The following is a 14,039-nucleotide window of genomic DNA, read 5'->3' as shown; positions in this document are numbered from 1 at the left end:
GCAAAAAGATAGTGGTTGCCAGGGACCAGAGGTGAGGGAAGGAAGGAAGGTTGAATAGACAAAGTATAGGGATTGTTTTAAGGGCAGTGGAACTACCCTGTATGATACTGTAATGGTAGATATATGTTATTATACATTTACCAAAACCCATAGAACGTACAACAGAAAGTGTGAGCCCTCATGTAAACTATGGATGTTAATTAATAATTATGTATTGGCCGGGCGGTGGCTCAAGCCTGTAATCCCAGCACTTTGGGAGGCCGAGATGGGTGGATGGGGTCAGGAGATCGAGACCATCCTGGCTAACACAGTGAAACCCAGTCTCTACTAAATACAAAAAAACAGCGGGCGAGGTGGCTGAGCGCTGTGATCCAGCTACTCGGGGAGGCTGAGGCAGGAAGAATGAAGTGAAAGCCGGGGCCGAGGAGCTTGCAGTGAGCTGAGATCCAGCCACTGCACTCAGCCCGAGGCTGACCGGGCGAACTCCGTCTCAAAAAAAAAAAAAAAATTATGTATTAACATTGGCTCATCAACTGAAATAACTGTACCACAATAATACCAGATGTCAATAATAGGGGAACTGTAAAGGTGGGGGTGGAGATGAGATGAATGAGAATTCTCTGTACTATACACTCAATTTTTCTATAAGCTTAAAAAATAAAGTCTAAATGATGAAGGTGCCTGAAATTGTGGCTCTCAGGCAGGGATAGCATAGGACAGAGTTCTCTAGGTAATCATGCTCATTCAAAAAGGAAAAATTAGAAACTTATTGAGTAGAATAAAAAGGTCAAGGTATGCCAGCTGGCCATGGAAGCTTCCCCCATTTCACACGCTGGAGTAGCAGAGATGTATGCACAGGCAGATGAAGATCTCAAAGGCCACTGTTGTAACTGTGCTGTAGCACAGAGAAAAATCTTTGAGAAACAGACCTGCAGCTAGTATTTCTGTCAGCTGAAGAGAAAGTTAAGTCAGTTCTTGCACACAGGGACACACATCTGACCTCATACCCAGATTCACTTCTTTTCTGCTGTACACATTCTCCTGGTCCTTCTCTTCAACCTTCTGATTTGGAAAGAAGTTCTCTCATACAAGAATGAACAATTTTCAAAAAGAAACCAACACAGAATCCATACCAAAAAAATACCACAAGAACAAAGGTGGAAAGGATAGGGAAAAACACATGTCAAAGAACTCATGCCAGAGGAACGTACACATCTGTGAGCTCATCCTGTGAACTCAAGAACTTCATGAAATCATCAATTCTGTAGAAAAAATAATACGATTAAAACAAAGAAAAAAGTTTCAAGAGGTAAATAATATGATAATACAAGGAGGTGAAACGTGTACACACAACACAGTCAGCAAAAGGAGGAGGAAAATGAGGCTACCCTGTAGAGACAGCCAAGCCATAAGCCACAAAACTTAAAAGAGACATTACTGAAAACACAGTAGAGTGTTTTACAAATAAAACACTTTAAAGGTTAAAAAAAAAAAAAAGAAAGAAAAAGGTAAACAAAACAGGATAAGATCAAGACATTAGTTTTTCAAAAAAAGGTTTAGTGGAAAAATGATAGATATGGAAACTAGATAAAAGAGATCTCTGATATGCATAATCCATTTCCCTGAAGAAGAGAACAAAACAAATGGAACAGAAAAAAATGTATAGTCTGAGAAAACATTAATAATATACCATTAAGTCCGGGTGTGGTGGCTCACACCTGTAATCCCAGCACTTTGGGAGGCCAAGGCGGGCAGATACCTGAGGTCAGGAGTTCGAGACCAGCCTGACCAACATGGAGAAACCCCATCTCTGCTGAAAATACAAAATTAGCCAGGCATGGTGGCATGTGCCTGGGAGGCTGAGGCAGGAGAATCGCTTGAACTTGGGAGGCAGAGGTTGCGGTGAGCCGAGATCGCGCCATTGCACTCTAGGCTGGGCAACAAGAGCGAAACTCCATCTCAAAAATAATAATAATAATAAGTAAATAAAATAATATACCAGTAAGACTTTGAGCCATATGTTTACAGGAAAAAATGATGCCCAATTCCATACCAATTAGGGTCTTCAAAAAGTAGTGAACTTCCAAAATAAAAGACCATTTTTGCAATTGTGCTCAGTTAACTAAACTAACTAAACTCAAAACACTATTCTTACAACTTTTTTTATTCCTCCCACAGCATGCACATTGGTCTTTTAGATACATAAATCATATCACATCCTACTTGAAACAATTCAATGACCTGCCATTGCAAATATGACAGAATCCTTCCAAGGCCTGCTATTAGCTTACTTAGACCTATGTTTGCCTCCCAACTTGAGTCACTCTCTCACTCAGTATACTCCAGCCACATTTGGCCTCCTTTCTGTTCCTCAAACATGCCAATACTGATCATGCCTCGGGCCTTTGTACTTGCCCTTCTTTCTATCTGGAATAGATAGAACAGACTTCCCCCAGACTTTCCTATATCTAATACTTTCTCATTGTTCGGGTCTTAACTATCTGATCATCTTATCTAAAGTAGTGTTTCCTTTCATAATTAACCTATATCATAATCCTTATTTTATTTTTAGTCTTTCTTTTTTTTTTGTAAGGTGTGCACCTTTATTCAACTGGTCTCAAGTCAGTGTACGGGTAAGCCCTGGCTGCCTCCACCCACTCCCAGGGAGACCAAAAGCCTTCAGACATCTCAAATTGGGGGACAAAAAAGAGGGTGCACGAAGGCTCATCATTCAAAATAAAACAAAATAAACAAGTATTAAGCTGAAGATTAAAAAAATTTTGCATTACATAATTTACACGAAAGCAATGCTATCACCTCCCCTGTGTGGACTCGGGAGAGGACTGGGCCATTCTCCTTAGAGAGAAGTGGGGTGGCTTTAAGGAGGGCGAGGGACTTCCTGTAACAATGTATCTCATATTTGGAATGACCATTTTAAAAAGAACAATGTACAATCAAAGTCCTCGGCCACATTGTAGAACTTTGGGGGATGCTCGCTCCAACCGACTGCTGTCACCTTCACCGTTCCAGTTTTTAAATCCTGAGTCAAGCCAAAAAAAAAAAAAAAAAAAAAACCCAAAAAAACCAAAACAAAACAAAAAACAAATAAAGCCATGCCAATCTCATCTTGTTTTCTGCCCAAGTTAGGTTTTGTCAAGAAAGGGTGTAACGCGACTAAGTCCGCCTAGAAGCATTTGTGGTGGAGGATGGAGGGGCCAAACTCCTCATACTCCTGCCTGCTGATCCACATCTGCTGGAAGGTGGACCGCGAGGCCAGGATGGAGCCGCCGATCCACACAGAGTACCTGCGCTCAGGAGGAGCAATGATCTTGATCTTCATCGTGCTGGGCGCCAGGGCAGTAATCTCATTCTGCATCCTGTCGGCAATGCCAGGGTACATGGTGGTGCCACCAGACAGCACTGTGTTGGCCTACAGGTCTTTACAGATGTCCACGTCACACTTCATGATGGAGTTGAAGGTAGCTTCGTGGATGCCACAGGACTCCATGCCCAGGAAGGAGGGTTGGAACCTTCCTTCCAGGGCAGCGGAACCGCTCGTTGCCAATGGTGATGACCTGGCCATCGGGCAGCTTGTAGCTCTTCTCCAGGGAGGAGCTGGAAGCCGCCGTGGCCATCTCCTGCTCGAAGTCCAGGGCGACATAGCACAGCTTCTGCTTAATGTCACGCACGATTTCCCGCTCGGCCGTGGTGGTGAAGCTGTAGCCGCGCTCAGTGAGGATCTTCATGAGGTAGTCAGTCAGGTCTCGGCCAGCCAGGTCCAGACGCAGGATGGCGTGGGCGAGGGCATACCCCTCGTAGATGGGCACAGTGTGGGTGACCCCGTCACCGGAGTCCATCACGATGCCAGTGGTACGGCCAGAGGCGTACAGGGACAGCACAGCCTCGATGGCCACGTACATGGCTGGGGTGTTGAAGGTCCTAAACATAATCTGGGTCATCTTCTCGCGGTGGGCCTTGGGGTTCAGGGGGGCCTCGGTCAGCAGCACCGGGTGCTCCTCAGGAGCCACATGCAGCTCATTGTAGAAGGTGTGGTGCCAGATCTTCTCCCTGTCGTCCCAGTTGTGGGACGTCCCATCGATGCCGTGCTTGATGGGGTACTTCAGGGTGAGGATGCCTCTCTTGCTCTGGGCCTCGTCGCCCACATATGAATCCTTCTGACCCATGCCCACCATCACGCCCTGGTGCCTGGGGCGCCCCACGATGGAGGGGAAGACGGCCTAGGGGGCATCGTCGCCCGCGAAGCCGGCCTTGCACAAGCCGGAGCCGTTGTCGACAACGAGCGCGGCGATATCATCATCCATGGTGAGCTGGCGGCGGGTGTGAATGGGCGGCGGAGCGGCCAAGGCGAGGCTCTGTGCTCGCGGGGCGGACGCGGTCTCGGCCTTGTCTTTCTTTTAAAATATAAGTTCCACCTGAGAAGGGATCATTCTCATTTTTTCCATTTTTAATCACTGCATTTAGTTTGACAATAATTCTGTAATGTTTAAACAGTATGGTGTTTAGATTTATAATTGCTAAAAAGGCATGTTAGTTCATTGCAAATAGGATTTTTACATGAGAAATAGGACTGGTATGTTCTATTAAATGAATATTAATAGAGAACTCAGTCTTTATATTCTACTTTATTTATAACCTACACTGGTAGTTATCACACAGCATTCATAAATGATGGAAAGATTATTTCTTATCCAAACCAATAGGTACACAACATACACACACACACACACACACACACACACACACACACGAGATAGAGAGAGAGAGAGAGAAAGAGAGAGACAGAGAGAGAGGAGAGAGCGAGATATGTATTTTAAGGAAGAGGCTCATGTGATTATTGGTGCTGGCAAGTCTGAAATTTGCAAAGCAAACTGGCAGGCTGGAAACCCTGGCAGGAGTCGTTATTGCATTCTTGATTTCAAAGGCGTTCTGGAAGCTGAATTCCTTTCTCTTTGGGGGACCTTAATCTTTTTTCTTAAGGTTTTCAACTGATCAGATGAGGCTTACCCATAATTTAGAGGGTAATCTGCTTTACTCAAAGTCTACTGATTTAAGTGTTAATCACATCTAAAAAATACTTTCACAGCAACATTTAAATTGGTGTTTGACCAAACAACTGGCCACCATAACCTACCTATGGTGACACATAAAATTAAACTTCATGGAGGTAGTTGTTGCCTTTTCAAGATTCCCTTTTCAAGTTACACAATAGCATATTCCATGCTCTTCCCTTAACACACTCTCGTCCTTTATTTGTGTGTCCCTAATTAATCCATATCCATATCATTCTTTCTCCCTAAAATTATATTCACTTTCTTCTCAGTAAATGACCTTATGCATCATGACTAAGGATTTCCAGCCTCCTAAGTACCACTCTGCTATGTGGAATATCACTTTCATACGCTGGTTTTGTTATGTTTGATGATCTCTCTTGGATCATTTATGAGAATAGGACATATAGCCCTAAAGTCATCAACATGAAATTTACTGTGGAGGAATTGGCACCATCAGTCAGGTTTCTGTCATTCTAAGGAGATTAGCTGACAAAACTAGGCTGCAGTGGAATGCTTGGAGCACGGTGACATCACAAGATTACACCACAATGATTCCTATTCTACTTGTCCCACCTGCCTTGTATTTGATCACTGCATAAGAGATAGTAGAAATGGCATAATCTTTAAAGTAGTGAAATTTTCAAGCCATGTAGTTTAGTGACTTGCTGAAATGGGCTAGGGAATCTAATTTCAAATGGGCAAAAAGAAAAACAAACTATTTTGCTTTAATTTTCTAGTTCAGTGTTTTAGGGGTAAATCAAAACCATCCAAATGTAAGATCAGAAAGAAAATTAAAAATCGAATAAAGTAAGTATTAATCAGTATTAACATTCAACTCTAAATCTTTTTAATCTTTATAGGTATACATGTATCTTTGTGACTCCAGAACTTATGTTTACTTTTTTCATAAGGTATTTCATAAATACATTCATGCTTATTTAATACCATGTAAAAGAAATATTGGCAAATGACTATTTTCTGCAGGTTTATGGGAAACAGCAGCATATACAGGAGGCCATTTAAAGGAACATGAAAAGTTCCTCTTCTGCATATTACCTTTTGAGCCTCTCTTTGGCCAGATTGAGTTCTTTGTGGAGACCTCCTGGTTTTTGTCCTTTGTTTTGTCCCTGCTTCTTGAGATGGCCTGTGCCTTGTTTCTGAGGCGTTGGCATGTACAACCATTTCTTGCCACCTTCCAACATCAGCTCATAAACCTTAGGCCTAGGTCTGTGCAAAGAGATTTTCAAAAGCAGATGAAACCCAAAGGTTAAAGCTAACATGTGCCAATGAGTTTTTAGATTGGTGCACAGATAAGGAAAGAACCCAGTCAAATGGCAGGCAGAGCGGCCTGTGTTCCTCCTGGAGACAAAGCTCAACTGTTCTGTAAGCTGTTTCTGTATTTGGTGGGGAGCCTCTGGGATGTTGCCAGTTCAGACCTTTAGGAAGTTGTTGACTGCTGAAGTTGACTGGCCTTAAAATAGCGATGTTTCCTGAGTGTCCTCTTTAATGGCAGCTGTTATTACTCAGCAGTCCAGTCAATTTTATCTACCTGGAGCTTACACAGAGCGTTTCAGTTCCTGTTCACTACCTCACTCACTGGGTTGATTTCCTTGGCCAGCAGTTCTAAACCCATGAGATCTCCACCCACTGGTCACCTGAAATGTGCATTAAACATAATCTATTTATTTTCATGTGTTTTCATTTTTTTTTTCATTTTTAAAATCTGTGATATTGATAGAATGGATATCGTTGAGAGCACTTAAGTTGTTATTTTCCTAAAATTTAGGGGTACTTATCCAATAAAATAGTACCTGTGAATGACTTTTATACATTGCAAAGCCTTATTCAAATATCTTATACTATATGTAAGACATACACTAGATTATTAAGTATATGACAGCTATTATGGATTCAATCCCCCTTTATTCTTTCCACTCCAGTTGCTTGTTTTAATAGCAGACATCTGTTTATGAATTCTCTTCCATATCTTTCCTTAGTTTTATTCGTTATCAGAACAGCACACTAAAGATATTAACAGTCGGTACCTCCAGACTAGTGTATCATTGTGCTGAAATGTTTGGGAAGCAGCAAATGCAAAATCTATTAGTTGTTACCTTCATATGATCGATTTGAGAAATTAAAAGCTTTCCAAATGTTAATGAATTTTTTTTTCTTTAGAGAGTACATATTAAGGAATACACAGAGCGGTATTGGCTATATTTTAAATTCCATTGCAATCCTTGTTTTCCTGTTATTAGTTTTTCTTCACTTTTTAAAAATGTTTAATCTGTATAAATTTTTGTAGAAGACTTCTGGATACTGAAGATGAGCTCAGTGACATTCAGACTGACTCAGTCCCATCTGAAGTCCGGGACTGGTTGGCTTCTACTTTTACACGGAAAATGGGGATGACAAAAAAGAAACCTGAGGAAAAACCAAAATTTCGGAGCATTGTGCATGCTGTTCAAGCTGGAATTTTTGTGGAAAGGTAAGTGAAATTGTTGGCATCTCAAGACAATAATATTTGAAAGGCAGCAGATACATTCATTTTATGAAAGGTATGAGCAGTCTATATTTCACTTATTGAGGAAAACTGTAATCATAACTATAACTAGAATGAACAAATTTGGGACTTTATGATGAACTTACCTATAACAAAAACACCTGGTCCCGGATGCATTCTGTTTATTTATTTTAAGTTGACATGAAGACTGAAAGCAAAGACTTTTGAATGACCTTTCTCCTCAAATGAACCTTTGTGAACAACTGTTTAAAAACAATTCTGACACATGTATATGTTACACAACTAATTTTACCTGAATAAAATGTAACATTTCATAAAATACATTCTACATTGGGTAGCAATCTACATGTCAAGATCACTCAGGCCTTCCTTTGCCCTAAAGATAAAAGCCCATTCACTTCCCATCTTTCCATAATGGAGGAAATCCCTCTCGTGCTCACTTTTGATAGTTTTTTTTTTTTTCCCAACATTTCTGTCACTGAAGCAAGGGATATTTGATGGCCCCTAGAAACGCCTAGTTATATCATCAGAGTTTTCAACGTGAAACATATGTTAATATGACCCAATTTTATGTTCTTTCAGCCCTTAGGAATATAGCTTATTTTTTCCATCTAGGAAACAAGATATTTCCTAGAACTAAAACTACAAAAGACCCAAAATAGACATTTTATGTTTGACAAAATTGAAAAGTAGTTATCAGAAATCCCTTAGATTAAAAAATAATTATATGAAATTATATATAGAACGATTATTTGAATATTTTAGAAACTAGTAAAGTTGAGAAACAGAGAACATTTTGCCAATATGCTTAAAATTAAATTTTAGAGAAAATGCATTATTTCTCCTCTTCTGATGTCTCTAGGTATTACTGTTAATAAACATTACAAACTTTAATTTTCTTCTGCTAAAGGGACAATGGAAAGCACATTTGAATTTCTAAAAGTGTAAATGAGAATGCATGGCAAGAAATGTATTATAAAACTTAAAGATGGTTAAATACACTACACAATTTAAAGAAGATGACTTTTCTCTAGCACCGAATTAAAAACATCTAAATAGTACATCAGAAAATCTGTGAGAGAATCACAGATGAAACATGAGAGTATGTTTGATTTGCTAAAGAAATGTATATTTTGTCTTCTTTGTTTAAAAAAAAATTGCAGAACTTGGCAAACTGGGAAAAAATGTAAACTGTGGAGGAAGATCAACCGAATTTCCATTTCCATTCAAGAGAAGGTTATAATACATAAAATATATGAATATGCTAAATTTCCATTTTTTCATATGTTTATTTAGTAGCCTATAAAAGTATAAAATTTTATTTAGTAGCCTATTAAAGTAAACTTTTTTAGTAGCCTATAAAAGTATAAAATTGTACTTCAGGTAACTAAATTAGTAAGCAGTCTTTAAGAAATCAGTGTGCTAAGAACATATGGAAAAAAGTCTTTTTTTAATCACTGTTGAATCCCCACTAGTAGGTGCATAAAAATAGTGGGACAAGTTTATTGGAACTTTTCAAAAGTAATCATCTTCAATCTTGACAGCTGAGTCTACTTGAAGTCTTGTTGCTTCTTCCTTTAAACACTTCCTCCCAAGATTCAATTCCCCGGCAAGCCCTGGCAATTACTTACCCAAATGCATTCTGAATCCACCCACTCCTGCAACCACAATCTAAGCCTCCACTATCTGCCTTCAGAAATATGATAGTAACTTTCTAACTGGGCTCCTCTCCTCCTCATTTGCCCACCCCAACCAAGCCATTCCACAGTGATGTTTTTAGAATACAAATTAGTTCCTGTCATTCTTCTTCTTCTTCTTTTTTTTTTTTTTTTTTATGACGGAGTCTCGCTCTGTCGCCCAGGCTGGAGTACAGTTGCGAGATCTCGGCTCACTGCAAGCTCCGCCTCCCGGGTTCACGCCATTCTCCTGCCTCAGCCTCTCGCGCAGCTGGGACTAGAGGCGCCCGCCACCTCGCCCGGCTAGTTTTTTGTATTTTTTTTGGTAGAGACGGGGTTTCACCATGTTAGCCAGGATGGTCTCGATCTCCTGACCTCGTGATCCACCCACCTAGGTCTCCCAAAGTGCCGGGATTACAGGCGTGAACCACCGCGCCCGGCCTAGTTCCTCTCATTCTTAAGCTTCAAACCACCAGAGGGTTTCCCAATTCACTTGAGCCTGGTTAGGTCCCATTTTGCTTTCTAGCCTCATCTACTGCAAACTTCATCCTTGACTGAACACCTATACCAGCCTGATTTCAATTTCAAGAACATTTCTAAGCTCTTTCCTGCCTTGGAGCCATTCATCCTGTTATTTTCTCTGTCAGAAGTGGTTCTCCCCACCCTTCAACATAGCGGGCTGGCCCTTTTACCATTCCAGAGGTCTTCCCGGATCACTCTATGCTGTTCCTCACTATTGCTGCCCCCAGCCAGTGGTTTACCTTCCAGCACTTATCCCTGTTTGTAATCATATATTGTCTCTTATATTTCATTTCTCCTCACCACTGGAATAAGCCCTGTGAAACAGCAGCAATATTTTCCTTGCCTTCCACTGAGTAAGTCTGCTGCCTCTCAGAATGCCTAGTACAAAATAGTGTTGTTTTCTGTTTGTTTGTTTTGTTTTGTTTTTCTTTGAGACGGAGACTGGCTGTGTCACACAGGCTGGAGTGCAGCGGCGTGATCTCGGCTTACTGCAACCTCCGCCTCCCGAGTTCAAGAGATTCTCCTGCTGGGATTACAGGCTCCTGCCACCCCGCCTGGCTAATTTTTTTTGTATTTTTAGTAGAGACAGGGTTTCCCATGTTGGCCAGGCTAGTCTCGAACTCCTGACCTCAGGTGATTCACCCGCCTTGGCCTCCCAAAGTTTTGGGATTACAGGCGTGAGTCACTGCGCCTGGCCTTAAAATAGTATTTTTTTAAGGAGTTTTTGAATTATATCTTGTAACTATTACGGAAACTTCCAAAAATAATCCACTACATTTCCAGTTAGACTTTCACCACCTTTAGAGCCCAGGAAATTCATTGTCATTTTTCAGAAACTTGTAATATATCACCTGTTTACTAAAGTGTGAGACAACTGGGTTAAGATATCTCTGATACTCATTCTAATTCAAGGATGAGTCATCTTAATTTTCCATCTTAGTTTACTATTTCTAATTTTCCATCCTAGAATTCTATTCCTGATTATAGAATTAGAAAAGTATGATAATGGGAAAGTTTTGCTGTCTCTTTGGAAGGGTAATCCTCTTTGTCTTCCTTTACATTCCATGTAATGAGAAAGTATATTGGTATTCATTTCTCAACCTATCCCAGGTTTAAGAAACTCAGTAGCACCAGAGGTCCCATTGAGGCCAGAGAGCTCTAAAGATATAAGATTTCGAACCAATGATATTGGCTGCAAAGTAATGAGAGCAGTTACAATAATAATAAAAATGATGACTTTCTTGTATTGAGAATCATTTACTCTTCACAAAAAGCTTATAATTATTCTCATTTTACAAATGAGTGACATTAAATAGTTTCCAAAGGTCACACAGCAGTGAGTGGCTAACATGTGATTCAAAGCGTGTGTTCTCTTTGCCTTTCTGTGCCATGAAGTCAAGTCAAGTTAATGTTAATTAACATTTTAAAATTTCTTAATCCTGAATGATTTTTATATTGACCCTTTTCCCTGTTCATCATCCTTCAATTTCCCCTGCACCTCCATTTTTTAGTATTAATGGTAATGACTAGAAAGAGATGGAAAAGACTGTTTCCAAAAAAAACCTAAGTATCATTGTCGATAGTAATTATTCTAGATCTTGTATAGTATGATTAGTAGTTTCCTTGCTCTGCAAGATTAGAATTATACTTATATCAATGAAGTAATTAATATAAGTATTCTTAGTTTTAACTGTTCTAAAATCTTTCAATAGAGATATAGGATAATTTCTTATTTTACCTAATCACCCACATCCAAAAATAATTTATGATTGTTTAAAATAAAGTGGAAGCATGAAACCTTTGTGCTTAAGGTCTCTAGAATAAAATAGAGAGATACTTCATCAAGAAAACCTAGGCTAGAGATGTAATTAAACACAATATTTTCATTCTGAACTTCCAACTAGTCAAGACTTAACAGGAAAACATGATAAATTGCTTAGCTTTGATTATCTTTAACAAATGATGACTTTTACATAGAAACTGAGTAATATGTCCCATGCATTTTTAACATAAGGAACATTGAATCAAATAATTTGGTATCTTCTATAGCAGTTTTATAAAAGACGCAGAATATTGTCCACGTGACCATTTCTTACATCAAACATATTTATCATATTTAATTAAGCTATGGCATTCTCCAGGCCTTTTGTAGGGAGAATTTACAGATATAGCCTAGAAATTCAGCTTGTTGTGGACTAACTTGATATAAAAATTAAAGGACATGATTAATAATCAATTGAATTCTTTCTTCCCAGGCCTTGGAGGAGGAAACGTGTTTCTTTCAGAGTCCCGAATGGAAGCACTATTGCTATATCACACACTAGGCTATCATATTGATTCTTTTCTCACATGAATTCATGGAGGGGGTTCTTATATTTGGTTTATGCTATTTGGGTTGCCCAGCAGAAGATAGAAAAAATCAAATCACTGATTATTAAAAACACTTTTGTTGGCTCGGTGTGGTGACTCACGCCTATAATTTCAGCACATTGGGAGGCCGAGGTGGGCAGATCGTGAGGTTAGGAGTTTGAGACCAGCCTGACCAACATGGTGAAACCCTGTCTCTACTAAAAATACAAAAATCAGTTGGGCATGGTGGCACGTGCCTGTAATCCCAGCTACTAAGAAGGCTGAGGCAGGAGAATCGCTTGAACCCAGGAGGCGGAGCTTGCAGCGAGCGGAGATCACACCACTGCACTCCAGCCTCCATGACAGAGCAAGACTCCATCTCAAAAAAAAAAAAAAAAAAAAAACAGAAACACAAAACAAAAACAAAAAAACACTTTTGTTATTGATACTATTATGGAAATGAAAATAACCTTGTTTTCTTTCTGAATAACCTTTCTTAATATTGAATGACAATTTGAACAAACTTAAATAAGTTTTGCTGATATTAATTTCCCGATATCATTAAATAAAAGAAGGGAGCTATGTAAATTCTGATGACACTACATCTCCCCCCCCCCATAATTTTAATATAAAAATATAAAGGAATTATTTTAATGACATTTAGCTTCCAGACTAAAAATTTTGTCATATAAATGGACACAAAACAAGAATGTTCTGCTGTCAGGGATATGTTGGCATGTTAGAAAGTTGTTGCATATGCAAAGTGTAGTGAATCTTTCAATATGATAAAGTTCAGGGAAGGATATCTTTACATGGAAACTAAAGTCACATTAACTTTACAAGGTGATTGTGAATAGAGAATATATTACATTGTCAAATTGTAGATGTTTAGTAAAAGGTGACTATAGTTATCATTGTTGACACAAAGGGAGTCTGTAACTAATGATAAGAGGTGAACATGTCAAAAGTCATCTCTTCCCTTACGTTTCAGAAATAGTTGAAAACTTTGAATCAATGAGTTTTATATATACACTTATTTTTGTCTTTTTTAGGATGTACCGAAAAACATATCACATGGTTGGTTTGGCATATCCAGCAGCTGTCATCGTAACATTAAAGGTGAAATCATTTCATTATTTTCATGTTTAAAATGGTCATTTAAAAAATGTTCTTAAAAAGGCTAGGAGAAAACGAGAATAGGTCTTTACTGCAGCCTACATCTTAGAACGTTAAAAAAACTCCACATATTCTAACAATTTAACAAATGAACTGTGTTCCAAATCATGACTCATTGTAGATTTAAATGACTGATTTACACAAACTATATCAACGTATATATATATATGCATGTTTGTATGCATACATACGTGTGGTTTTTTTCTTAATTTTATTTATGGGGATCTTGAATTTATTTTGAAATGGCACTAGTACTTGTCAAAATGTACATATTTTGTTATGAATGTATTATGGAAGAGTTAAATGCATGTTATAAAAAGATGTTTTAGTCAATTATGTTTAAATGACAAAACATATAGAAGGAAATTATTTAGGATTGTAGGTCTGAAAAATACAAAATGTAAGATAAAATTAAGAAAGAAAAAAAACCTTATCTCTCTTATCTTTGACTTCTCCTGTGGCTATACTATTCTAAGGCCCAATTGCAGTGCTATATATGTTATAAATAATCAGAGTTGAAACTCTGAAGTGAGTAAAGTTGTTGGCTCACATACATGCCCCATTGTGTGTGTATGTTTATGTGTGTGTGTGTGTGTGTGTGTGTGTGTGTGGTGTTCATGTGCCTTGTTTCTAAATGTTATTTCTACAGAGGCATTTTGTAGGCTCATCCTTCTAAATTCCTTGTTTCTATTGCCTAATTTGGTTAAGGGAAATTAACAT

General features: G+C 38.9%; 1 protein-coding gene and 1 pseudogene across 19 annotated transcripts in view; one reads left to right on the top strand and one right to left on the bottom strand.

Moving 5' to 3' along the window:
• Positions 1-14,039, top strand: part of PDE1A (phosphodiesterase 1A) — a 398,717-nt gene that overhangs the window by 288,207 nt on the left and 96,471 nt on the right. For 15 of the 18 annotated variants that reach the window (XR_002516184.2, XR_001893430.3, XR_002516185.2 and 12 more), the window contains 2 exons: positions 7,378-7,560; positions 13,196-13,262. Coding sequence is in view for 11 of the 18 variants with exons in the window: in XM_021923769.2 (XP_021779461.2) it covers positions 7,378-7,560; positions 13,196-13,262 (250 nt within the window). In the remaining 7 variants the exon portion in view is untranslated. Of the gene's footprint in view, positions 1-5,110; positions 5,880-7,377; positions 7,561-13,195; positions 13,263-14,039 lie in introns of those variants that run through there. The other 3 variants (XR_635574.4, XM_009182562.4, XM_003907688.4) reach the window with 3 other exon arrangements.
• Positions 2,590-4,397, bottom strand: LOC110740911 (annotated as a pseudogene). Its single transcript, XR_002516186.2, has one exon. The product of XR_002516186.2 is annotated as an actin, cytoplasmic 1-like (transcript).

Source organism: Papio anubis, chromosome 10, assembly GCF_008728515.1.
Source record: "Papio anubis isolate 15944 chromosome 10, Panubis1.0, whole genome shotgun sequence".
In the NCBI taxonomy this organism is placed as follows: Eukaryota; Metazoa; Chordata; class Mammalia; order Primates; family Cercopithecidae; genus Papio; species Papio anubis.
Note: the sequence above shows the minus strand (reverse complement) of the source record. Positions and strands in the feature narration are given on the sequence as shown.